The sequence below is a fragment of the Lepidochelys olivacea genome, assembly GCF_965140295.1.
Source record: "Lepidochelys olivacea isolate rLepOli2 genome assembly, chromosome: 7".
Classification (NCBI taxonomy): domain Eukaryota; kingdom Metazoa; phylum Chordata; order Testudines; family Cheloniidae; genus Lepidochelys; species Lepidochelys olivacea.
In genome coordinates, this window is record NC_140417.1 from 30274369 (window position 1) to 30299916 (window position 25548).

Here is a 25548-nt window from a genome sequence, read left to right on the forward strand (position 1 = left end):
ATGCCCCTCAGTCTTAACCCACAGCCCCCTGCTATCTCCGCATCCAGCCTTCACTTTCCCAAGGCTCCCAACCCTGTATCCCCTGCAGGCACTGGACATTTCCTTGGGGCTGGGCCACGGGGTGGTGGATATAAATCACCCTAGGAACATAGGGGTTAAGCTCTTCTTCCCCCTGCCCCTTTCTACAGCTGAACGGGTGTTTCACTGAAACTTTTTTCTTTACTGTTGCAAATTGGGAAATCCAACACTTGGAGCAGAACTCTAGATAGCAAGGAATTGTGAAATTCCAAAAATAGAGAAAACAGGACATGGCAAACTCAAAAAATCCTGAAATCTAAAAATGAATGGACTCTGGGTATGTAGGAACTGGAAAAGTCAGAGTCCTGGAAAGGAAATTACAATAAAATCTCTCTCCCCACATCACACTGGGGCCATACCATGTAGGACCCCAAATTCTGGGCTCAGACACTCAGAGAAGCAGGAAATCACCAATCAGGAGACACCGACTTTGCCCAAAGTAGCAATTTTAAAACATTTATTATTTTTACTTTTTTGGGGGGAGGGTTTGCCCTAATCTCCCCCGTCGCCTGAGTCACACTGCTCTCGCTACACCGCGGGGTTGGAGTTAGCACCTGGGGGCGGGGGAGAGGTTGGTGAAGAAGCTAAGAGAGACGCTGCTTCTGGGGGGGGGTAGCACCCAAAATGCATCTTTGACCTCCCCCCCCCAGTTCCCAGCTCCATTCCCTACCCCCCAAAGTCTGCACTGGGATCTTCACGGAGGTGACCACCCCCGCCCCCCCGCATCCTCTGCAGCACCCCTTCCCCAGACCCCAGGGGAGAGACCCCCACCAACAGCCTGCCTCTGCTCTCCAGTCCTTCCGATGCAGGCGGGTGGGTGAAGTCACTGGGGAGCAGCTCCCTCGAGGGGGGGCTCCTGGCCCCCACCCCTCCGGCCCCTTGGGGGAGTACAGTCCGGGGGGCAGGCCCCAGGGGAGGTCCCTAGTCCGGGTGGGTCCTGGCCCCCCACCCGCTCGGGGGAGTCTCTAGTCCTCGGGCGAGCAGGCCAGGTGCAGCTGGTCCGGGCTGCCCACGCTGCCGGTGCTGGAGCTGCCGTCGCCCAGGTCCCGGGGCCCGCAGGGCAGGCTGAGCTCCGAGGAGCCCACGGGGCTGCTGTCGGCGCGGGCGGCGCACTCCTCCTCCAGCGCCAGGCAGAGCGCCTTGAGCTCCAGGTTATCGGCGGCCAGGCGCTCCTGCAGCCCCTCCAGCCCGGCCAGCTTGTGCAGGCAGGCGGCCAGCTCGTCCCGCAGCACCCGGGCCGCCTGCTGCCCGAACAGCTGCCAGTCCCGGGCCAGCCGCTTGGCCTTCAGCCGGTCGTCGTCCAGGAAGCAGCAGAGGTCGCGGAGCTCGCGGTTCTCGGCCGCCAGGCGCTCGTTCACCTGCTTCAGCTCGCGGATCTCCCGCAGATGCTCCTGCAGCTGCCGATTGACGCCCTGGATCAGCCGCCCCCGCTGCACCAGCGCCGCCAGCTTCTCCGCCTCCTCCTGCCGCAGCCGCCGCACCAGCTCCTCCTTGCTGCAGCCGCCCAGCTCCGAGTCGCTCAGCTGGGCCAGGGCCCGGCCGGCCGCCGGCTCGCCGGCCTCGCTGGCCATCGCGCTGCCGCAAGGTGGTTCCTGCTCCCCCGCCCCTTCCAGCGCCGCCACCCCGCCTCCTCCCGCCCGCAGACCAGCCCCGGGCCGGCAGCCTCCCCGGCGCAGGGCCCCGCTCCTCCGGGGCGCACGGGCCCCCCTAGCCACAGCCCTCGGTTCCTTCGGGGCGCACGGAACCCCCTCTTCTTCGGGGCCCACGGGCCCCCCTGGCCACCGACCTTGGCACCTGCGGGGTGCACGGAACCCGCCTCCTTCTTCGGATCAGGGCGCACGGGCCCCCTACCCACCGACCTGGGCTCCCTCGGGGCGCACGGGCCCCATTGGCCCACGGAATCGCCTCTTCTGGGGCGCAGGCCCCCCAGCCACGCACTTTGGCTGCTTGCAACCGCCCGATCCCTTTCTTTGTGGCCCACGAACCACCCTCGAGGACGATTCTCGGCTTCTCGCGGGGCGGGGGGGGCACGACCCCTGTCTCCAAGACGCACCGTCCCCAGCGCAGTCCGCTGCCCCCCTTCCAGCAGCGCGCGGCTCAAGAGGGTCCGGGCTGCAGGGGCTGAGCCCGACGGAGGGAGAGGAGGATGGTCCCCCCCTTCCCGGGGCGGGGGATCCCGGCCGAGGCTGCGCGCCCCTGCGGTGCTGGTCTCTGCCGGGACTCAGTGCAGCCGGCGCATCCTGCGGCGGGGACCCGCCGGGGCGGGGGCGCGTACGGGGGCTGCGGCTCGGAGCGCTGCCGGGGAGCGGGGAGGAAGCCGTGACGGGGGAGTAACAATGCGAAAGGCACAAATGCCAGCAGCGGCACCGCATCCCCCAAGCCGGCGGGCTGGCTCCGGGGCGGGGACGGGTGGGGGGAGATGACAGGCTGGGGGAGGGGTGGCTAGAGTGGGCCGCTGGGGGTCTAGATCGAGCGGGGTGGAGGCAGCGGAGGGGGGCGGGGGCGGGACAGGTGCCTGTGATGGAGGCGGGGAACTCGGGTTTTGGGGGGAAGGGGAAGGAGGGAGGGGGGACTAGTGCATGGCATGAGCGAAGGGCTAGGGCAGGTTGGGTGGGTGAAGGGGAGGAAGGGCTGGGGGGACATATTTCAGAGGGGAGGGTGATGGGTGTGTAGGAAGGAGGTGGGGGCAGGTGTTCAGTGGAGGGGCAGGTCTCCCCCGGGGGGGGGGGGGGCTGAGTGCGCTGGGAGAACAGGGCCTGTCTGTGACAAGTGTGCAGGGGTGACATTGTGGGGTTGTTATTGTAGGGTCATAAACCACTGACCTGACGCCCTCCCTGAGCTTCAGCTGGTATGGCTGGGGTGGGGGTGGGGAATTGATGGAGCCCCACAGGGGAAAGTGCCCCCACCCAGTCCCCCACCCCTTCCTTGCAACACAGCACTGCACTGGGGCCAGCAGTGACTCCTCAGGGTCAGTACCCTCCACCAAGCCCCTGCCCCACTCCTTGGAGCACCCCTCCCACTTTGGGGCCTGCTCTGACTGCCAGGGGAGAGCACTTCCTATTGAGCCCACCCCCACCCCAGCAACTTCTCCCATTGCCCAGATGTGCCGCTCCCCCGCCCCCCCACTATTCTCAACAGGAGGGGAGGGGCTGCCAGGAATCCTGTCCCAGAGACAGGAAGGATGTTGAGCTACAATGGAAGAGGAGATATGGGGTGGGGGGGAGGAAGGAAGTGCTGTTAACCCTTAAGGCCCCAGGCAGGCCTGGGTAGGGAGGTGGGTGCTAACAACCCCCCCCTCCCTGACACAGGGATGCCAAAGGAAGGGGGCTGCTGTCTGGGAAGGGGCTAAGGGAAGAGGTGGAAAAGGACAGGGAGCAAAGGGGCTTTGAACCCAGGTCTCTGGGGGAGGGTGTTCTCTAGCAGGGAGGAGGTGTGGGGAGGGGTTGAATCTAGGCATCTGGGGTGCATTTTCTAGCAGGGAGGATGGTGGGTGGAACCCAAGATTCTCGGGCCTGATTCCGAGCAGGGAGAGGGCTGGGGATTCAGTAGCAGGAGCGTGTATGGGAGGGGGGACAATCTCTAGCAGGGAGTGGGGCTTGGGGACTGAACCCAGGAATCCAGAGGTTATTCCCTAGCAGGGAGCGGAGGTTGGGGAGTAGCCGGGCCATGGCTGGCAGATAGATCCAGATTCCTGCAATGCCACGGCTGGTGGGAACAAAGAGCCTTTGTGTTCCCGCTGGGACATGGGCAGTGTGTGTGGGGGAGAATAGAGGCCTGGGTGGGGGAGGGAAGGGAGGCTGGAACATGGGCACAAGGCAGGAAAGGGAGAGGTGGGATGAGAGGTTGGGAATGGGAGACCCCAGTGCACCCCACTCAGGGTTACAGATCGTCCCCTCCCGAGGAGACCTCCAACTGGGCAGGAACAGGGTTGGCCTAGGAGACCAGGAGAATCCAGCTCTGCAGAGAATGGGGGCAGCGGGGTGTTTATTAGGGGTGTTCTCCCCTCAGATTCAGTGCTGACCCCAATGCCCCAGCACAGTGCAAGGGATTCTTACATAAACAGCCCCCACGCCTCACCCCAGATGGCTGCATCTCAGCTCCCAGTGAGGGATCCCTCTAGAACAGTGGTTCCCAAACTGGGGTTTGTGAAATGTTACAGGGGATTCTTGGGGGGCAAAAATCCTACTGGCGGACAGAGCTGTCCCTAGGGACCTCGGGCAGCATGGGCCAGCAGCCCGGAGCCCCTGGACTTCCAAGAGTTAAGCAGATCAAAGCGAGCATATCTATCAAACTGAGGAGATTTAAAGTTCAAGACTCCTTATAAGAAATGGAAAGGGAGGTGGATATTTTTTGCTGTTTTTAAAATGATTATGAAGGAGTTTAAGGTTTGTTGTAAGGTGCGTTGTTTGCCTGGACTGCTCAAGACCTGAATGCTTGTGTAGGAGAAACTCTTTGAGTTCCCTTCTTAAATCCCTTCATGCTGTTTCACATCTGATACTCCTTGATGAAACCTAGGAGCCTTGTCTCAGAACTAACTGGCTTATGCAATGTGATACAAGCTACTTAAGTGAGATCTTGGAAGCGTGTTACCGTTTTCAAAATGTAATATAAATACTGTCATGATAAATAATAATTAATAATAAATCGAGTGTAATAAGCATGTCATAAAAACAAATGTTATATTTCCAAGATTACTGCTTTTATCATTTATACTCGGGTAAAGGAGAAAATCCCTGGAAATATTCATTGCTAGGAGGGGGTTCCCGGGAGTTGACATTTTAGTGAGAGGGGTTCACAGGTTGTTGAAGTTTGGGAGCCACCGCTCTAGAAACAGAAGGAAAGCTGGCTGCAACTCAGCTGCTAAAGAGAAAGCCGGGGAGGCTGCCCCCTTCACAGCCTCAGAGGGGAGAAAGCTCCCTCCCGCCCTCCCTGTAACTGCGGAGGACAAAGGAGACCCCCGGGGCACCAGATGCAGCCTGCAGAGGGGCGCACCGGGACCCTCCGCAGTTCCCCATGTCCACGTTAAGTCACAGGCTGGAGTAGCGGTAGATCCAGATCGGACTCTGCCCCCCACTCTCCTTCCAGAGCTAGGGACAGAACCCAGGCGTCCCGGCTCTGGGCTGCTCGCACCCAGATGGCTCCGCCCCGCACAGGGTGACGCGGGCAGCCATGCCGCTGCTGCGACCTGGAAGCAAACAGCCCGGGGGTCATATGGAAAGTGTCAATCGAGGGACAGCTCTGCAGGTTCGTCTTTGTGCCCTGGGAGTGGGGAGGGGTGGCAGCTGGGAGCCAGGACTCCTGGGTTCTGTCCCCCGCCCTGGCAGGGGAGTGGGATCTAGTGGTTAGAGCAGGGAGGGGCTGGGTGCCAGGACTCCTGGGTTCTGTCCCAGCTCTGGGAGGGGAGTGGGGTCTAGTGGTTAATGCAGAGTGGGGCTGGGTGCGAGGACTCTGGGGTTCCATCCCCAGCTCTAGCAGGGGAGTGGGGGTGGGAGTCAGGACTCCTGGGTTCTGTCCCAGCTCTAGCAGGGGAGTGGGGGTGGGAGTCAGGACTCCTGGGTTCTGTCCCAGCTCTGGGAGGGGAGTGGGTCGAGTAGAGGCAGCATTCCCTGGTTCTCAGTTACTGTATCAGGGGGCGGTCCCCATTGTGTGACTGTCCCCCTGCTCTACTAGACCCACCCCACTTTGCCCCCTTCTCTCCCCACAGGCTCCCTGTCTCTTCTCCGGAGGGCAGCAGGGGGCAGCTGGGAGTTGGGGTCCTGCTCCTGGAGCTTGGGCCGGGCTAAATTGGTGCCGTGGGCCATGACCAACGACCTGGACATCTTTGTGGGGAACACCACGCTGATCGATGAAGAGGTGTACCAGCTCTGGCTGGATGGGTACTCAGGTATGGGGATTAGGGGGCTGGATGCCAGGATTCTGCCCAAGCCTGTGGGTGGAATTAGGGTCTAAGTGGGTTAGAGCAGTGGGTGACTGGAGGTCAGGACTCCTGGGTTCTACTCCCAGGTCTAAGAGAAGAGTAACTCTGGGTGAGTGTTCCCCCCCAACAACCCATCTGTGCCTCAGTTTACCCTGTTGCTCTGCTAATGCCAAGGTGGGAAATAGGATGCTTGTCCCATTGACCCCGTCCCCCGATAGCGGGTGGTGAGAGATGAGGTCTGGCCCTGCTCCCCCATACATTGATCTGGCTTCTGAGCCCAGTCCCACCTGCAGTGAGTGATGTGGTGGGAGGTTGGCCCTGCTGACCTCAGTCCCTTACCCCTCCCAGTGAGTGATGCGGTGAGCCTGCGGCTGCGCAGCGGAATCCTGGAGCAGACGGGGGCCACGGTGGATGTGCTGCAGAGCGACACCATGGATCATTACCGCACCTTCCACATGCTTGAGCGTCTGCTGCACACCCCCTCCAAGCTCATCCACCAGCTACACTTTCAGATCCCGCCATCCCGCCAGGCCATGCTCATTGAGAGGTGGGGGTATGGGGCTGGGAGAGGAGGGGGTTGGGCCCAAGGCTGGAGGGAGGCCAGACAGAGGCCAGGAGTGAAGGCAGGAGGCTGGGTGGGGAAGTGAAGGGAGCAAGGCCAGGAGGGAGGCTGGGGGTTGGGGAAGCTTGGTCCAAGGCTGGGGGGAAGGAAGGGAGGAGGAAACTGGGCCTGAGGCTGGAGGGGGAAAGCTGAGCCCAAGTGGGGGGAGGGAGGAAGCCCAGCCAATGGCCCAAAGGGGTGGAGAAGCTGGGCCAAGGTTGGGTGGTGGGTTTGTGTCTGAGGTCCCGCTGGGGGAGTCTGAGGCTCTGGGTGCACGAGGGTGTCTGAAGCACCAGTGGAGCAGAGAGGGGGCAGCTGAGCTGTGTGGGGTACGGGTGTCTGAGGTGCCCTCTGTCTCCCACTCCTGCGGCGGCAGGTACTATGCCTTCGACGAGGCCTTCGTGCGTGAGGTGCTGGGCAAGAAGCTCTCCAAGGGCACGAAGAAGGACCTGGATGACGTCAGCACCAAGACAGGCATCACCCTCAAGAGCTGCCGACGCCAGGTATGGCTCAGCCCGGGGCTCCCATGAGCCTCTGGGGCAGCAGTTACCATCAGACCCAAGCTGGCAGCTCTTATGAGTCTCTCGGACAGTGGCCCCCATCAGGTCACAGGCCAGAGGTACCCATGAGCCTGTAGGGCAGCGGCTACCCTCAGGCCCTGAGCCGGCAGCTCCCATGAGCCTCTGGGACAGCAGCCTCTGTCAGAACGTGGGCTAGGGACTCCCATGAGTCTCTGGGGCATCAGGACACAGGCTGGGAATTCCCATGAGCCTCCTACACAATGAGACCTATCTGGACCCTGGCCAGGAGATTCCCAGGAACTTCTGGGGCGGTGTCTCTCATCAGGCACCAGGGTCGGGGACTGGCTGGCTCAGGGTGGGGGTAATGGGATACGGGGCCCTTCCCCTCTAGGGCTCTGACTCTTCCCCCCCACACACTGGTGTCCTCCTCAGTTTGACAACTTCAAGCGGGTGTTTAAGGTGGTGGAGGAGATGCGGGGGTCCCTGGTGGAGAACATCCAGCAGCACTTCCTGCTCTCAGACCGTCTGGCCAGGTAACAGGTCGGGGGGTACCAGTGGGGCACATCATGATGTAGCTCTGCCCCTAGAGTGTCTCTGCTGGGTTGGCTTGACCCCTCCTATCCCACACAGAGCCCTCTGCTGGGCTAAGGGTCCCCGGAGCAGTGAGGCTGGAAATTAACATTTCCCCTAGGATGCCTGGGGCAGCTCCCCCTAAGCAATCGGCTCAGGCTCTCTGCATACTCCAGCAGAAACGATCCCATGACTTCAGGAACTGGAACCCTGGGCTCGAGCCTGCAGCCCCTGGACCGTCAGCTGGGCCTACTCAGCACAGACCTGAGCTGCTCTAAGCCGTCCTTTCAGATCTGCGTCAGTGCTTGGATGAAGTGAGCTGTAGCTCACGAAAGCTTATGCTCAAATAAATTGGTTCATCTCTAAGGTGCCACAAGTCCTCCTGTTCTTTTTGTGGATACAGACTAACACGGCTGCTACTCTGAAACCAGTGCTTGGATGGGCGACCTCCAAGGGGAACACTAGGGGGTGCACTCCCATGGTAGTCAGTGCTGGCCCTAATACCGTGCTCCAGAGAGTGGGGCGGGAGTTAGGGACAGAGGAATTTTCTGATTCAGTGTATGGCACCTTCCCCTACCTCACCCCCAGGGACTACGCTGCCATCGTCTTCTTCGCAAACAGCCGCTTCGAGACAGGCAAAAAGAAGCTGCAGTTCTTGACCTTTGAGGATTTCGCTTACTGCGCAGAGCAGATGATCCAGAACTGGACACTGGGAGCTGTGGGTGAGACTGGGGACCCCCTGCTTGGGAGGAGATGGGGCAAATTGTAGCCCCTAGAGAGCTGTGCCCGGACAGCTCCTGGCACAATCATTAAAAACCACCCATGGTGCTATGGGGACCTGCAATGTCAGCTTACTCCCGGGGGAGGGGTGACATCACATGTAGCTCAGCCTGGCTCTGCGGGGTTGTGCTGTGGGGAATGCACCTGCTGGACTTCCCCTAGAACTGGGAGCTGCCTACTGTGGTCCCAGACTTACTCCTGCCTCTGTGTAAACAGCCCCCATGCCCCACCCCAGAGGTGGCTGCATCTCAGTGCTGGGTTACGGATCCCTGTATAAACAGCCCCCCACCCCAAAGCCTTCTCCCATTGTCCACCTGCTCCCCCCAGACTCCAATGTGGACGACATGGACGTGGATCTGGATAAGGAATTCCTGCAGGAACTCAAGGAGCTCAAGGTGCTGATCGCTGATAAGGATCTGCTTGATCTGCATAAGAGGTACAGACCTGATGTGGGCAGGGCTGGGAGCCAGGACTCCTGGATTCTAATCCCAGGTCTGGGAGGGGAGCGGGCTCTAGTGGGTTAGAGCAGGACTCCTGGGTTCTCTTCTCCATGTGGCCTGTGTTATAGGCCATGCGGTGGAGCTGGGAGAAGTAGCATTTTTGGGGGTGTCTGTTCTGTCCATATGTGATGCTGTTTCTTGGCCTCAGGCCTGGGGAGCGCTGGCAGCAGGCAAGCCCCTGGTGGGGGGCCTGACCTCTCTGTCCCTCTGCAGCCTGGTGTGTACGTCACTGCGTGGGAAGAGCTCGGTGTACAACGAGATGGAAGCCAATTTCAAGGTGTGTCCTGGGGCCAGGAGTGGGGGACAAGGAGTGAGTAATGGGAATGTGGAGGGCGGATTCCCCCTCCCGGTTCAAGAAGTCCCCTTCAGTGGCCAGGCCTCTGGGTGGTGCCCCCTGTTGGCACCACCTATCAATGCATTTCCTCTGCGTTACCTGATCACATGGGTCCCCTGTGTGCCAGTGAAGGGCTGCAGCCCATGGCCTGGCTTGCCTGGTGCCGCAGCCTCCTGCTGTGGACCCCCTGAACCCCCCACCTCCATCTGCACCTGCCATGCCTGAGGCGCCCACCAGAGGGGGCTTCTGAGTCAGGCTGCCGGGCCCCACCAGCCTTCTGGGCTCTGAATGCCTGGGGGTGCTGGGGCCACGGACACCCTCCCCTCAGATCCATCCTCCTCTCCTTCTGGGGTGTCCCCAGGAGCCAGCTCCACCCTCGGCCCCTACCCCCTCCTGGCTTGGAACTGGGAGGCAGGATTCCTGGGTTCTCTCCACTTCTCAGTCACCAACTCACTGAGCGACCCTGGTGAGTCCCTTCCCCTGTGTGTGAATTGGTGGGTGGAGGGAGCGGTTTGTAACTGCGCAGATCCCTGAGGCGTGGGAGCCCCCGTGACGCTCTGGTGAACTTTCTGGGCCCCACAGAACCTGTCACGGGCACTGGTCAATATGGCCTCCAAGCTGATCCACACCAAGGACGTGCGTGACTTCTTCATTGACCTAGTGGAAAAGGTACCACCCCCCATGCACCCTGCATGTATTCACCCCCATCCTGTTCCCCCACAGGTGGTCATGGCCCCCCACATCTGGACTGACTGGTGGACATACCCCTCGCCCCCATACACTGCTCCATATGTACCAACCCCATCTCCTCCCCACACACATATAGACTTCTCAGATTCTCCACGGCCAGGATTTAATGTCTGTGGGTGAATTGGGGGTGGCGTGGCACTCCTGGGTGCCCCCAGGGCAGGGAGAGGCCCCCAAAGCCAGCCACTAGAAAACATGCTGCCCTGCATTCCTAGGAAGTGGGAGGGAAGAGGGAGATTTGATCGTCATGGCGTGATCACCCCCCAGCTTCCACGCTGGTGGGGCAGGAAGTTGGTTAGTGCCTAGGAGAGGAGCGGGGCTATACTGGGGACTCTGGCCCCTTGGGAACTGGGCTGAGACCCATCAAATCACCCCACATGGGGAATTATAGACTTGGAGAGGCACCAAGAGGGGAACTGCACCAGGTCCCATTCCTCCCCTCCCCGAGCCAGCCAGTCCCAATTCCCAGCAAGGAGGGGATGAGGGTGAGGTTGTGGGGTGTTGCCCCCAGGACCCAGGCTGTCTCTGACTCCTTTTCCCCCTTCTCCCCAGTTCATTGAGCCCTGCAAGTCGGATAAGTGGACCTTGAACGACGTCCGACTCTTCCTGACGCAGTACACGATGTCCGCTCACACCTTGGACGCCTTCCGGTAAGTGCCGCCCGCCAGGGATTTGGGGGCCGCCACCACCAAAGTCACTGCTCACAGACTCTTCCTGTCCTAAACTCGAGGGTAGCGTTGATGGCAGCTGTTAACCAGCAGCCCCATCCCAGAGCCAGCCGCATTTGAGCACCAGGTGAGGGATCCCTTTATAAACAGCTTCTGCTCCCCACTCCATAGAAGGCTGCATCTCAGTAGCAGGTGACCGAACCCCTTATCCGTAGTCTCATACCCCACCGCAGAGCAGCTGCATCTCAGCTCCAGGCGAGGGGTTCCTGTATAAACAGCCTCCATGCCCCGCCCCTGAGGCGGATGTGTCTAGGTGCCATTGTCTGACATCCCCATTCTTTACCCGCAGGCACCAGGCTCTCTGGGATCGGTACATGAGCACCATCAAATCCTGCCTGCTTAAGATGTACCATGACTGACAAGCAGGGGGAGCCCTAACTGCTCGAAATGCCCTGCTCTACCGCTGATCCCTCTGCCGGATCCCTCTGCCCTGGTTCTGTTTTCCTGGGAGCTCTGATGTGAAGTCATCCCCGCCACTTCCCCAGGGCTGGGCGCTGCCTCCACCCGAGATTCCCTGTCTCCATCTTTGGAGTTTTAGCTCATTTTGGAAAATAAATGGAAGAGCCAACTGTTGGATTCGAGTTTTTATTAGGGTTAGCTCAAAGCATGGGCCGGGCCCAGTAACCTCACTGCCACCAGCCCCTACTCGGAGCCATGGGGCCAGCCCAGTATCCCTACCACCAACTCCCCATGGATCAGAGCCAGGGCCTGGCCTGGTATCCCGACCCCCAATCAGTGTCACAGGCCCGGCCTGGTATCCCCACCCCACCCCTGGATCGGAGCCGCGGGCCCGGCCTGGTATCCCCACTCCCAGCCCCGATCGGAGCCACAGGCCCGGCCTGGTATCTCCATCCCACCCTTGGATCGGAGCCACGGGCCCGGCCTGGTATCCCCACCACCAACACCCTCCTGGATTGGAGCTACGGCGCGAGCCCTGGTTTCCCCTTCTCCATCCTTCAACATCCGTGGGCGGCTGTGGCGGAGCTGTTTCCAGGAGTTGCTGCCACCCCATGGTCACAATTCAGCTCCTCCCAGGACTCATCTTCGAGGTGACCCATGCTATGGGGAAACTGCCAGGTGTGGGGGGCCTCCCTCAGATCTACGCAAGGCTTAGGGAGAAACACAGGCCCTAGAGCTGAACAAACCTAATGAAATCTTGCCCCTCACGCTGCTACATCCCTGCATACAGCCCGTGGGAAGCCCAGGAGTGGGCTAGCAGGGCACTGGGGGCCAGGACTGAGGGGCGCTGGCAGAACTGGGAGGGGGGTCTAGGGCTGGGCTAGCAAGGGGCTGTGGGCCAGGATTGAGGGGCGCTGGGGGGGATCTAGGGCTGGGCTAGCAGGGGGCTATGGGCCAGGATTGAGGGGCGCCGGCAGAACTGGGAGGGTGGGGCTAGGGCTGGGCTAGCAGGGGGTTATGGGCCAGGATTGAGGGCCAGAGCGGTCATTGATTCTATTTAACATAATTTACTCTAAAATTAAAATAGGAAATTAAGGGCCAAAGTCTTGAGTGAGCTCCCTGGGGGCAGGGGATACATGTTGGCAGAAGTTTGTGTTGAATAGAACCCAGGAGTCCTGATTCCCATTCCCCCCTCCCCCCGCCACATGTCTCTGTTCTCCAGACGACCCTGCACAGGGGCCCAGTGACAGCTCAGACAGAACACCGCCTCCGTGCAGCTAATCCCTTCCCCAGGGGGCTGCTCTGTCTGCACCTCCCCATTCCCTCGTGAGCCCCTGGGGGCACCATACCATAGTGCTGCGCTGCCCCGCCCCAGATCCTAGAGAACTCCTGAGTTCTATCCCAACTCAGGGAGGGGGGTCTAGTGGTTAGAGCGGGGGGGGGGGCTGGGAGCCAGGACTCCTAGGTTCTGTTCCCAACTCTGGGAGGGGAGTGGAGTCTGGGGGGTTAGGGCAGGGGGAGGGCTGGGAGCCAAGACCCTCCAGAACAGGTTTGAAGTTCCATCAGGGGGAAGCCACAGTCTCGTGCCTGGGATCTACCCTGGCGTGTGTGTATCCAACACCAATCCATAGATTTTCAGGCCAGAAGAGACCATGAGACTAGCTAGTCTGGGGGGCCCTGGCCAGAGAATGTCACCCATCACCCCCTGTGCTGAGCCCAGGCACGGGTGCTGGACTGAAGCATGTTCCCGAAGGTAGCCAGGCTGGAGCTGGAGACCCTGAGAGATGTGAATTCACCACGGCCCTTGGCTGTTTGGTCCCAGGGTTAATTAACCTCAGGGTTAAAAACAGTGTCGCATTTCTCCTTGGACTGTGTCCAGCTTTAACACTGGGGGAGGCTATCGGGGTGTCTACACCTCTGCTGGGGGGGGCTCGGGGCTCTTTTCCCCCCCCCCCAGGAACTTACTAGCCACTTGTGTAAGTCAGCAAAAGTCACCGCCTGGGGGCAGGACAGCACACAGAGCCTTACCCCTCTAGGAGGGGCCGCTGAGTGGCCAGGGGATAAATGCACAGAACCCCCGTCCCCTGCTGAGGTAGGCCATGTGGTGGGAGGGTGTGTTTAGAGATGGGCAAATGTGCCTCGGGATTAACCATCCCCACTCCCTGGGATGGGGTGAAGGTGGGGAGCAGGGAGATGGATGGGAAGGGGGGACAGAGGTGGAGATAAGTGGTAGGGGTTCCATGGGGGAGGGCAGGGAAGAAGGTGGGTGGGCAGAGAGGGTGCAGAGGCAGGGGTTTCCAGGGAGAGGGGTGAGTGAAGGAGTGGGGGGGGGCAGAGGGAGGCTGGGGATGAGTGAGTGTCTGGGGGAAGTAAAAGAGAACAGTGCTGGGGCAGAGGAGTCGGGGTTGGGGGTCTTGGGGGCAGGAGGGTAGAGCGGGGCTGTGGGGAGGGCAGGAGATGATGAGGTGGAGCAAGGGGGTGATGGGGCTGGGGCAGGCGGTGGGGGGCAGGGGTGAAGCAGGGGGGCTGGAGCGGCTGGGGCTGCAGGGGGCAGGGGTAAAGCGGGGCTGGAGGGAGTATAGGGGTGATGGGGTGGGGGTGGAGCGGCTGCGGCAAGAGATGGTGGGGGTGGGGGCTGGGGCAGGAGGTGATGGGGCACGGGCGCAGCGGTGGGGGGCGGGGGTGGAGCGGTGGGGCGGGGTGGAGCAGTGGGGGGCTCGGGCAGGAGGTGATAGGGCACGGGCGCAGCGGTGGGGGGCGGGGTGGAGCAGTGGGGGGCTCGGGCAGGAGGTGATGGGGCACGGGTGGAGCGGTGGGGGGCGGGGGTGCAGCGGTGGGGCAGGCGGTGATGGGGCGGGGTGGAGCAGTGGGGGGCTCGGGCAGGGGCTGCAGGGGGCGCGGTCTCGCAGCTGGTCGGCCCGGGGCGCGCGGCGCCGGCTGTAAGTGGATCCAGGTGCGGGGCGGGTCCCGCTGGCCCGGGGCCAGGAATTCGGGGCAGGGGGGCCGGGGGGAGCCAGCGCGTCTCTCCCAGAGAGCCTCGGCCGCCAGCGCCCGCTCCGTGTGCGCCCGCCCGGCCGTGGGGGATCGGGGCTGACCGTCCTGCCCGGGGGGCGCAGACCGGACCCCCCGGCCTGAGCACGGGGGCGGGGGGCCGATCCCGGACGGTAAGTGGGGCCGGAGGGGATCGAGCCGTGCAAGGGTCAGTGGGGGATCCCCGGGAGCGGACCGGGCCGTGTATGGATCGAGCCCTGCGGGGTCAGCGTCGGGGGGGTCCCGGTGGCGTTATCCCTGTGCCCAAAACTTCTGGGAATCCCCCTTTGTAGCCGTGGCACCAGCCACGCGATTGGTAGTGATGGGGGGGGGTCCTGACGGGCTGGGATCGGTGCAGGGCCAGCGGGACCCCGCCAGGTCAGACCCCTCCCCAAGGCCGAGATAAGCCATTTGTGACCCACTGACCCCAACCGGGGTGGGAGGGAGGAGTACCCCTAACGGAGCCAGCTCAGAGATGGCTGGGCCAAAATATAGACTTCCCCGCCTCACCCCCTAACTGCCTGTCCCCCACCTGGCCCACCCTTATACACCCATGTTCCCCCCCCCTCCCCACACACACACCAGGCTTCTTCCCTGAGCCCTTCCCCGCCTTGTGCTCCCCACACCATGTGCCCTCCCGCTGCTGGGATCCCTCCCCAATTCCCCTCTCCCCCCCCCCAGCCACTGCTCCCCACACTGCCTGTTTCCCCACTGCTGGGATCCTGCTTCAATTCCCCTTCCCCCCCAGACCCCCCCCACCTCCCCACTGCTGGGATCCCTCCCCAATTCCCATCCCTTCCCAGCCCCTGCTCCCCACACCGCCTGCCTCCCCACTGCTGGGATCCCTCCTCAATTCCCCTCCCCCCAACCCCCTGCTCCCCACACCGCCTGCCTCCCCACTGCTGGGATTTCTCCCCAAGTCCCCCCCCGCAGCGCTCCCCAAACTGCCTGCCTCCCCGCTGGCTGGGATCCCTCTCTGACCCGTGCCCTGGCCTACATTCCCCATAGTGCTCCCCTCACTCACTGCCAGGATCCTGCTGTCAGGATCCCTCCCCTGCCCTGCACTCCCACACACCACCTGCCTCCTCCGCTGCTGGGATCCCAGCCTGATTCCCATCCAGTCATCACCCCAGCCTGCACTCCCTACACTGCCTGCCTCCTCCACCGCTGGGATCCCAGCCTGTGCTGCCCACGCCACCCACCTCTTCCACCGCTGGGATCCCTCCCAGTAGTCACCCCAGCCTGCCTCTCCTGCTGCCGGGGTCTCTCCCTGATCCCCACCCCACCACCTGTGTCCACCTCTCTCAGAAAAGCCCCTCTGGAGACAAGTCTCAGGAGATCCTGCCCTTTGGGGGATCCCCCTCTGATGGGCTGCCCTCCCCAATGCTCCACCTCCTGCGGAAGAGCAGCCAATCACAGCTTGTGCAGGAGGCAGTCAGGGCTCTTCCCTCACCCACCTTCTTCCAGCAGCAGGACAGAGTTTTGGGGTAGGGGAGAGGAGAGTAGGAAGAGCCCAGCAGGGCAGCTCTAGTCTGCCCCCTCCCTTCCCTGCAATACCAGGCCTTGGGACAACAGCTGGAGAGCATGGTCTAGGGTGGCTGTGGGTGGGGGAGGTGTCATTTTGTACACTCCTCTAGGGCACACCCATGTTTCCTTACACGTGTGTTCTGGCTGGCTGGGAGAGGCCACAGGGCTCCAGGCCCCAGAGACTAATTGTAGACCCAGCCAGACATAAATATTGACAGTGCTGGGTCAGTGAGAGGGTTCCTGCCAGGCTGTGCATTGGAACCATCCATCCATACTTTCTGCTGTGTACTTTGGGTGGGGGGGTCTCCACTTTGCTTCCCTCAATCCCCTAAGGATGCCCCCTCCTCCTGATCCCATTCCTGACACCAATCCCCTGTTCCCCACCATGCTACAATGCTGCCCAGCCTTGAGATGTCCCAGTTCCCCACAGCTCTGATTTGCTGATGGCTGCTCTGGGGTCCCCTTCTCCCACAAATTGGGTTGGCCAAGGGGCTTTGGGTTCCAGATGGTCTGGGAGCTGGGTGGATGGCTATTCATAGCCACAGAGAGGCTATAATTAGCCTGGACTTGACCAGAGCTCCTGCCTCAGGAGAGGAGTTGATAGATTCCCTTAGCCTCTGTTTGGATAGTGCCCCTCAATCCAGACCCATAGTCCCCTGCCCCCCCAGCCCTGCCCCCCCCCCCACTGCTCAGCTGATCCCCCTCAGTCCAGACCTGTGGTCCCCCTGCCATCTCAGCCATTGAGGCCTAGTCTGCCAATGTTTGGCTGGATTATAATGGGAACTCAATGCTAGACCCTCCAACTCATGACATGCCCTCACTTTGAACCCAGGTGTGAAACCTCCAAGCCATCCAGAACTCCAGGGGTCTCTGCCATTGGGGAGGGGGGGAGGCCCAGTGGGAAGGGCAAGATACAATGTACGGGGAGGGGCTGCCATTGATGGTTGGTCCCCGCTCCTCCACCATCACCCTCCAAATGGGGCTGGATGGACTCCAAGTGAGGACAGGAATGAGGGTGATCTGGATGCTCTGAGCCAAAGTCCCCACCAAGCTCTTTGGCTTTGAATCCACTGGGCATTGGGAGACTGGGAGGAGGAGGGGACGGCGGAGGAAGCCTCACCTTGCAGGGAGGGGAATCCATATTCCGTATGTTCCAGGGCACTGTGGGGTGCGCTTGGCCCCATGGCAGCTGCAGGGACAGGATCCCTGTCCCCCGAGGCCCAAGGGGAATTGCCTTCATTCTCAGCAGTACAGAGGCAATGATGCATAGTGGGGATACCAGGCCACGGATCAGATCCACTTGAGAGGGGCTTCTGATTACCTGTCTGGGGGGTTGTTGGTTCAGTCTGAGGGGCACTGGCAGGACTGTGGGTGGGTGACACTAACCCCTGCCTTACCCCTGGCAGGACCATGTGGCCCGTCTCCTGCCTGCTGCTGGCAGTGCTGGTGGGCGCGACACTTGCACAGGAGCTGGAGGAACCTGATACCTACACGGTAAGAACGCGTCAGTGTTGCCCACCCTTCATGTGCCCTCTGGGGTGGAGTGCGAGGGCTGTTTATACAGGGTCCCTTGCCTGGTGCTGAGATGCAGCTGCCTCTGGGGTGGGGCACGGGGACTGTGTATGCCAGGATTCCTCAGCAAAACTCCAGGATATTGGAGGGGGTCCCATCCTTAGTGCCACTGAGAGACCCTGGAATAACAAACTGGGCTGCACACCCCACTGCTCACAAAGTGAGACACTAACGCTGCCAGATCAACTTAGCGGTCGCTCCCTTCGTAGCTTCTCTCAGCTGAGCTCATCGCATCCACCAGGGTTCCTTGTATCCCTCTATTCTGCGCCCCCTGGCAGGGTGCCACCCTCCCCTCTATTTCAGAGACTTCCTGCAACACCCCCCAATTTCACTCCCAACCAGAGGTGCTTTGTGCACCTGCCCCCCTTCCCCTCCCCACCATTAGGATTTGCCTGGTCTGGGAGATAAATTCAATCTATGGAGAGTTTTGTGTGCGGGTGCATGCTGCCCCCTGCTGGAGAGGATGAGCCCTGCTCTGTGTCCGTCCGTCCGTCCCTGCTGCCCTGCTCCCAGGTGGGGTCTGTGCAGGGCCCGATCAGTTTTCCCTTAGCTGCCTGCTTGCCCTGAGCTGGCCTCGGACACCTGGGTTCCTCTCCTGATCCTGCAGGGCCCATTAATGCTTTCAAGGGCAATGGGATCCTGTTGGTTCAGCCCTTTGATTTCTTCACTCCTATATTTGGGTTTTTTCCCCACTGCCTGTGGGCCCTCGACTGTAACCGTCTCCCTCTCTTACCCCTAGGAATGCACAGACGGATACCAGTGGGACTCAGACACACAGCACTGCAAAGGTATGAGGCGGGACTGTGGGGAGTGGTTGAAGGTGGGGGGCTGGGAGCCAGGACTCCTGGGTTCTACCCCAGGGCTGGGAGGGGGTCCTTGGAAGGAAGGGCTTGGATTCCTGCGTTCTGACCCTGGGCCTGTCCCCAGACGTGAACGAGTGTGAGACCATCCCCGAGGCCTGCAAGGGGGAGATGAAATGCATCAATCACTATGGGGGGTACCTGTGCCTGCCGCGCTCAGCCTCCGTCATCAATGACGTGCACTCGGAGAATGCTGCGCCCCCCAGTGCCCCTCGACCCCGACCTCCCCGACCCTCACTCACCGCCTCCCGCCACAACGCCTGCCCCCAGGGCTACGAGCCTGACGGGCATGGCTCCTGCCTGGGTGAGTAAACAGGGAGCGGTTGGGGGGAAGAGGGGCAAGGGGGCATGGCTGGGGGGAGGGGCCATGGTGGGGAGGAGGGGCAGGGGGCATGGCTGGGGGAGGGGCAAGGGAAATGGCTGCAGGGAGGACAGGCAGGGGGCATGGCCAGATGGAGGAGGGAATGGTGGGAGGACAGGCAGGGGGAACAGCCACGGGTGTGTGGGGGGCACAAGGCCCACTGGGAGGGAGGCAATTGGTATCACTGGGGGTTAGGGAGCTGCTTCCCCACAGGCAGAGGCTGGTGATTCTATGGGGCAGATCCAGGACACCCCTGGGGCCTGATGCCCGGCTTGGGGGGGTGTCTGTCCCGGCTAACCCCGCATGTCCCGGTGCTGCCCCCTGCAGACGTGGACGAGTGCGAATACGAGCTGCACGACTGCCAGCCCAGCCAGGAGTGCATCAACACGGCCGGCGCCTTCCACTGCAAGTGCCCTGACGGCTACCGCAAGATTGGCTCCGAGTGTGTGGGTGAGTGGGCACCGGCCACCGGGGGGCGCAGGGCTGGGGTGGAGGACAATGAGTTTAACCCCTTCTCTCCCGTGTGGCAGACATCGACGAGTGCCGGTACCGGTACTGCCAGCATCGCTGTGTCAACTCCCCAGGCTCCTTCTCCTGCCAGTGTGAGCCAGGCTTCCAGCTGGCCAGCAACAACCGCTCCTGCGTGGGTAAGGGACCCGCCCTGCCAGGGGGACAATGGGGGCCGGGACTCAGGATTCTTGGGTTCTGTTCCTCTTCCCATTTGCATCACCTGGTGGGCATTTGAACACTGTTATACACGACCCTGCCCAGAAGCAGTCGCATCCCGGTGCTGGGCGTGTTGGGATTTCACACTGCGCTTTCCTTGCAGATGTGAATGAGTGTGAGATGGGGGCACCGTGCGGGCAGCGCTGTTTCAACACCTACGGCACCTTCATCTGCCGCTGCAACCAGGGCTATGAGCTCGACCGCGACGGGTTCACCTGCAATGGTAGGTGAGCCTGGCCCCTGCCCCTAGCCCAGCCCCCAGTCCTAGCCTTCCCCTGCTTTTAGCATTCCCCAGGCCTAGCTCCTCCCATAGCTGTAGCCCCTCCCACACCCTGAGCTTCTCCCATTTCTAGCCCCATCTTGTTGTATATCAGCTACCATCCTTTTATCTCCCTCCTGTTTTAGCCCCTCCACAATTTTAACCCTTCCCATTTCCCTTAGCCCTTCCCTGCTGGCAATTCCTCCCTTCTCATCTCCAGTTCTAGCTCCTCCTATTCCATTCTGCTCCTCCCACTTTCCCATGTTCCCGCCCCATTCCCTTTAGCCCCTCCCCTTTGCTTTGCTCCACCCACTTGCCCGTTCCCTTGCCTTGGGGACCTTCTTAGCTCCTCCCCCTGCTCTTTTCCCACCGATTGGCTATGAGGGACAATCTCTAATGAGGCTGATGGGCACAGACCGATCCTGTGGTTCCTGGAGTGGGGGCAGTGGTGGACTAGGAGGTGAAGGGAGCCCGGGCCTCTCATGCTTTGCTTCCCCGAACCAGATATCGATGAGTGCAGCTACTCCAGCTACCTGTGCCAGTTCCAGTGCATCAATGAGCCAGGGAGATTCTCCTGCGACTGCCCCCAGGGCTACCAGCTCCTGGGCACCCGCCTCTGCCAAGGTACCAATGCTTCCCAGCACTGGGAGGGGCTTCCACCACAGAGCTACTTCCTCCCCAGGACACTCCACCCACCCCAGCTGGCCCCAGCCCTGAGCAGCCCCTGCTGCCCTAAAGAAATCCCAGAACCCCTGCAAGAGCCATTGAAAGGGGGTGGCTTAGCATAGCAGGGGGCTATAGGTTGGGATTGAGGGCCACAGTAGAGCTGTGTGAAATGCATTCTGGGATTTCCCCCTTCTCTGTGCCAGTCATCCCAGGAGAGAGGCCAAGATCTGAACAGATCCCTGTTGTGGCCCCAGACCATCCTGCCTCCAGTGGTAGGGTATCTATTGGCTAGGAGCTGGCAAGAACTCAGGACTCCTGGGTTCTATTCCAGGCTCTGCTATTCACCTTGGAAAAGTTCCTTCCTCTCCCGGTGCCTCAGTTTCCCTTCCCATGTCTATTCAGACTGGGGGCTCTTTGGGGCAGAGATTGTCACTGTGTCTCTGTGCAGTGCCTGGCACAGTGGGAGCCCTGATCTTGACCTGTGTGGTGGCCGGTCCAGTGGGGGCCCCTGATTGCGTTGGGGTCTGTGCAGCACCTAGCACAATGAGAGCCCTGATCTTGATTGGGGTCTGACTCCAGTTACCCCAGTCTCTCCCCACCGCAGACATTAACGAGTGTGAGACGGGCGCCCACCAATGCACCGAGGCCCAAAGCTGCATCAATTTCCATGGGGGCTATCGCTGCGTGGAGAAGAACCGCTGCCTGGAGCCCTATGTGCAGGTGTCTGACAAGTGAGTCTGCGTGGTGTGCTTGGTGGGGACTGGGTGGTTTCCCTTAGCTAAGCAGGGTTGTCCCTGGATGGAGACTCATGAGGAACCACCAGGCTTGCATTGTAATGAATGCTGACCCCAATGTGGCACTAGGAGGTGCCATGCTGCAGGGTCAGAGGGCTCAGTAGGGGGCTCTCTCCCCTTGCACTCAGTACTGGCCCCAGTGTTGTGCCTAGTAATGCCACATTTTCCAGTGGCTGGGGGATGAGTGTTTTGCCAAAATATAGGGTGACCAAAGGGGAAATATAGGAACGCCCGGTCGAAAAGGGACCCTGGCGGTGCCGGGCCATTAAAGGGCCGGTCAGGGGTGCTGCAGATCTTAGGAAGGGTACTTCCTCCCTGTCCTGGCACCGCGCTGCGCCCCAGAAGCAGCCAGCAGGTCCAGCTCCCAGGCTATTGCTGCGTGGAGAAGAACCTGCCCCTACTCTGCAATGGGAACTGGCCAATGGGAGTTGTGGGGGGAGGGGGTGGCTCCTGCCCCCTGCCCCCCTGCCTACTAGCACTGGACCTGCTGGCCGCTTCTGGGGTGCACACAGCGTGGTGTCAGGACAGGCAGGCAGCCTGCCTTAGCCCCGCTGCATTGCTGACCGGGAGCTGCCCAAGGTAAGTCCGTGCCCCAATCCCCTGCCCCAGTCCTGAGCCCCCACCAAACCCAGAGCCCCCTTCTGCACCCAAAGCTCTCATCCCTGGTCCCACCCCACACTCTGAATCCCTCAGCCCCAGCCTGGAGCCTCTCCTGTACCCCAAACCCCTCAACCCGCAGCCCCCTCCCATATTCCGAATCCCTCAGCCCCACCCTGGAGCCTCCTCCTGCACCCCAAACCCCTCATTCCCCAGCTGGACCCTCACCCCCTCCCGCACCCCGAGCCCCTGCCCCAACAAAAGTGAGTGAGGGTGAGAGAGAGCGGGGTATGTAGTGAGTAGGGGCAGGGCCTCAGGGAAGGGACGGGGCTAGGGTGTTCAATTTTGTGTGATTAGAAAGTTGGCAACCCTACCGAAATACCCAATTCTAAGCAGTCGGAAAGTCAGTGAGAGACCCAGGGGTGGACCCCAGATGTCCTGCCCCACACTAACTTTGTCCCTCCCTCGCAGCCGCTGTTTGTGCCCTACCACGAACCCTCTGTGCCGGGAGCAGCCCTCATCCATCGTGCACCGTTACATGAGCATCACAGCTGACCGGACCGTCCCTTCTGACGTCTTCCAGATCCAGGCCACCAGTGTCTACCCTGGAGCCTACAATGCCTTCCAGATCCGCTCTGGCAATGAGCAGGGGGAGTTCTACATCCGGGTGAGTGGGGGGAGGGGAGCGGGGGGCTCTGGACAGGACAGACCACTGCAGAAGGCGGGACTTCCTCTTTTAGCCAAATTATCAATAGTGGGAGGGCTGCTACCAGAAGGCAGGACTTTCTGTGTTGCTCGTAGTGCCAGGCAATGGGCATGTCCCACTCATCCAGAGACCCAGCCAGTAGGCCCGTCTCCTCCGTGAGGGGGGGCATTCTGAATTGCTCATAGCACCAGCCAGTGGGTGCTGCCCTGGAAGCAGGACTTCCTGCATTAGTCTAAACTCAGCCAACCAAAGAAGCAGCAGCTATTTCATTGGTGGTGGTGTGCGGGGCGGGGGAGTAAAGGGGGAGCAGACAGAGCCCCTGGAATGAGGGGTGTGGGGGGGTGACAGGGAATCCTTGAACTAGAGAGGGTGGAGGTTGGGTGGACGGATTCCAGGAGCACCGGTGGGGGCGATGTGCTTGGGCAACAGAAGCTATGGATGCCCCCCTAGTTATTACTGGGGGTAGTAGGGGGATAGAGGAGACAAGCAGAAGGTGAGTAGGAACTTGCAAGGGAGAAGTCTGAGGAGGCAGGGATGCAGGGTGAATCAAAGCAGCAGGAAGTGACTGCCCTGAGCCCCCTTTTCCTTTGCCTCCTTGAGCCGGAGGGGATTCCCTCCAGCCTGCATGCACTTGGAGCCACTCCACTGGATGGTGCTAGTGAGGGGCAGGGCTAGAACAGGCAGCAGGTTTTAAACAGCATTTAGATGCCTAATGCTCTTGATTTCAAGGGGAGTTAGGTGCCTAAACACCTTTTAAAAAATCTGGCCTTGTTCTGCTGCCCAAGTCGGCTGTGGCTGATCAGCTCCACAATATCAGGGCGAGGGCCAGGTCTCCCAGGGCTGAACCCCTGTGCTTGGGGGGTGGGTCGGATCAGGAAATAAGATCAGCAGAAAACCGGGCCCCTTTGGGATGTCACTGGTGCCCCCTACAGCTGGCAGCAGCTTCCCCTCTCGCCAGAGCCACACCTTGACTTGGGTCAGCAACAAAGTGGGCACTGCTTTAGTTACACTGAAATGATTTGGTTGGGTCAGCACCCCCTGGAGGTTTGCACTCACTCATCTGCTCTCTTGACAGCAAATCAATAACATCAGCGCGATGCTGGTTCTGGCCAGGCCTGTCACAGGGCCCCGGGAATATGTGCTGGACCTGGAGATGGTGACTATGAACTCACTCATGAGCTACCGCTCCAGCTCGGTGCTGCGTCTCACCATCTTCGTGGGAGCCTATTCTTTCTAGTGCCCCAGCCTGGGTAAGACAGGGCTAGTTTGTGGAGGTGGGAATGTGTGCAGTGATGAGCTGCCAAAATCTTAACAAGTTCCCTCCTCGCCCCATGAGGGAATCGTTGCCCACCCCCGCCTCCCGGGACTCCTGCCCCATCCACCCCCCTCCCCTGACTGCCCCCAGAACAGGGTTGGAGGGTCTCGTGGGCCACCATAGTGGGTGCCCACCCCTAAGAGCCAGAGACAACTGCTGGGGGGCGAGGTGGGCAGTCCCAGAGGTGCTTACCTGGGGCAGCTCCCAGGAAGCATCTGGCAGGTCCCTCTGGCTCCTAGGGGCGGGGGAGCGTCTGCTACCCCACTGATCACATCAGAAGTGGTGCCTTAGGCACTGACTCCCTGGGTGCTGAGCACCCACCGGCAGCTCCGCGCCCAGCCCCAGATCACCTCACCTCCGCTGAATGCGCTGCCCTGTTCTGCTTCTCCACCCCCCAGCTTCCACGAATCAGCTGTTTGGCGGGAAGCCGGGGAGGGCTGAGAAGCAGGCGGTGGCTTCGCACTCAGGCCCAGGGAGGCGGAGGTGAGCTGGGGCAGGGAGTGGTTACCCTATGCCCACCCCCTGCCCCAGCTCACCTCCGCCTCCCTGGGCCTGACTGTGAAGCCGCCACCTGCTTCCCGTGCGTGCGAACAGCTGATTCGTGGGAAGGGGGGGGGGCGGAGAAGCTGAGCTGGGGCCGGGCAGGGAGCTGCTGGTGGGGCTCTGCACCTACCAAATTTTCCCCTGGGGTGCTCCAGCCACTTTTGGCCAGTTAAATTTAGAAGCTGTTTTAGAACCGGTTGTCCCCTCCCGGAACAACCGGTTCTAAAAGGGCTTCTAAATTTAACAGCCAGCGAACCGGCTCCAGCTCACCACGGGGTGTGTGTGTATCTCCCTAAAGGGAGAAGGGGGGAGCCCCATTATCTCTGCTCCGTGCCCCTTCAGACCCTCCCTGACCGACAAAGATTGTACCCAGCTCTGAGAAGCCAGGAGAACAATCCTCTGCTGGAAACCATGTCAGGCGAGTTTCTCCCAGAGAAAGTCCCGAGGGGGCTAGATCCTGGGTCTCTGTCCCGTAGACAAAGGCCAATCGAAGCCAATGCCAGACACTCAGCCTGGAACTGCAGGGTGGATGTTTACTAGGGAGAGGGATTTGCCCTGGGAACAACTGACCTCGGGGGAGACTAGGGAAAAACTCTACTGCTCAGGGGCTTCCAATGCAGCTGGGCTGTATCCTTCTAGCTCGACCACCAGACTGGGGTTGCTGTGGGGGCATGCTCCAGCACATGAGAATGGAGCTGAGCTGAGGGCCATTTGCCCCAGTGTCCTGGCCTGTGCCAGCTGCTCTGGGGGGTGTACAACTGTGCAAGGGGGCAGATTATTCCCCATCTGCCCCCTGGAGGTTCTCTCACCCAGCTGCGTTGTGGGCTGGGCTCAATGTCTGGCTGTAAAAGCGAGGAATCCCACTGCAGGTGGAGCCAGCCCACTCAGACCATGGAACAGTGGGGTGGGGGGGTGTGAATTGTAACACTCTGCCTCCCCCTTTCCTTAGGGGCTGAAGCAGCAAAAAGCAGGGTCTCAGGCCCCAATGTTGCTGTTTTCTGCCCCTGCAGGTTGGCACCGGTCCAAAGGAGACAGCGCAGCCAGACCCAGCTCTGGAGAGATATCAGTGGGGTACGGGACCCCAGCTGCCACACTGGAAACTGACATGCAGCTGGACCCAAATCTCCCATCCCTCCAGCCTGCCCTGGGCTCTGCCCCTCCCTGGCTGGAGACCCCCGAGCTGGGCTCCTGCGCAGACCAGAGGTGTGATTTTGGCCAACTGTTCCACTTTCTGGTTTGAAAAAAGGCAAATTTCAGTAAAAGCACCAAGACCAAACCCCATATAAGGCAAAGCAGGTTGAGTGGGGGGTTCTGGTTCTGCCATCAGCACCAGAGCTGATCAAGTGTGTGTGCGGGTGCGGGGGAAGGGTCCGGACAGCACTAGGCACAATTGTGTGAGTGTGAAGAAATAATTGGC

The 25548-nt window shown here is 60.9% G+C and overlaps 3 protein-coding genes across 3 annotated transcripts; 2 read left to right on the top strand and 1 right to left on the bottom strand.

The window, feature by feature from the left end:
• Nucleotides 1-516: 516 nt before the first annotated feature.
• CCDC85B (coiled-coil domain containing 85B) lies at nucleotides 517-2464 on the bottom strand. The gene has a single exon (XM_084634228.1). The coding sequence runs from the start codon at nucleotides 1647-1649 to the stop codon at nucleotides 1044-1046; it is 606 nt and encodes a 201-aa protein (XP_084490354.1). The 5' UTR covers nucleotides 1650-2464; the 3' UTR covers nucleotides 517-1043.
• A 2708-nt stretch (nucleotides 2465-5172) lies between these two features.
• FIBP (FGF1 intracellular binding protein) lies at nucleotides 5173-11349 on the top strand. Its single transcript, XM_084634979.1, has 11 exons — nucleotides 5173-5322; nucleotides 5783-5962; nucleotides 6344-6542; nucleotides 6973-7099; nucleotides 7550-7650; nucleotides 8276-8409; nucleotides 8795-8903; nucleotides 9181-9244; nucleotides 9884-9970; nucleotides 10601-10698; nucleotides 11066-11349. Exons 2-11 carry the CDS (start codon nucleotides 5878-5880, stop codon nucleotides 11133-11135), a joined length of 1074 nt encoding a protein of 357 aa, XP_084491105.1. The 5' UTR covers nucleotides 5173-5322; nucleotides 5783-5877; the 3' UTR covers nucleotides 11136-11349.
• A 2834-nt stretch (nucleotides 11350-14183) lies between these two features.
• On the top strand, nucleotides 14184-25407 carry EFEMP2 (EGF containing fibulin extracellular matrix protein 2). Its single transcript, XM_084634026.1, has 12 exons — nucleotides 14184-14339; nucleotides 17139-17226; nucleotides 18044-18092; nucleotides 18232-18468; nucleotides 18853-18975; nucleotides 19056-19172; nucleotides 19355-19474; nucleotides 20015-20134; nucleotides 20781-20907; nucleotides 22039-22234; nucleotides 23349-23523; nucleotides 25142-25407. The coding sequence occupies exons 2-11, from the start codon at nucleotides 17143-17145 to the stop codon at nucleotides 23508-23510; spliced, it is 1335 nt and encodes a 444-aa protein (XP_084490152.1). The 5' UTR covers nucleotides 14184-14339; nucleotides 17139-17142; the 3' UTR covers nucleotides 23511-23523; nucleotides 25142-25407.
• Nucleotides 25408-25548: the final 141 nt, after the last annotated feature.

What these genes read in the sequence shown, in the direction of transcription:
- EFEMP2 (XM_084634026.1), top strand. Translation starts at nt 17,143, where the DNA reads ATGTGGCCCGTCTCCTGCCTGCTGCTGGCAGTGCTGGTGGGCGCGACA. An exon ending in AGACACACAGCACTGCAAAG is followed by an intron (nt 18,093 to 18,231) that starts GTATGAGGCGGG and finishes GCCTGTCCCCAG; the next exon opens with ACGTGAACGAGTGTGAGACC. An exon ending in GGGCACCCGCCTCTGCCAAG is followed by an intron (nt 20,135 to 20,780) that starts GTACCAATGCTT and finishes TCCCCACCGCAG; the next exon opens with ACATTAACGAGTGTGAGACG.
- FIBP (XM_084634979.1), top strand. Translation starts at nt 5,878, where the DNA reads ATGACCAACGACCTGGACATCTTTGTGGGGAACACCACGCTGATCGAT. An exon ending in TCAAGAGCTGCCGACGCCAG is followed by an intron (nt 7,100 to 7,549) that starts GTATGGCTCAGC and finishes TGTCCTCCTCAG; the next exon opens with TTTGACAACTTCAAGCGGGT. An exon ending in CACACCTTGGACGCCTTCCG is followed by an intron (nt 10,699 to 11,065) that starts GTAAGTGCCGCC and finishes CTTTACCCGCAG; the next exon opens with GCACCAGGCTCTCTGGGATC.
- CCDC85B (XM_084634228.1), bottom strand. Translation starts at nt 1,649, where the DNA reads ATGGCCAGCGAGGCCGGCGAGCCGGCGGCCGGCCGGGCCCTGGCCCAG.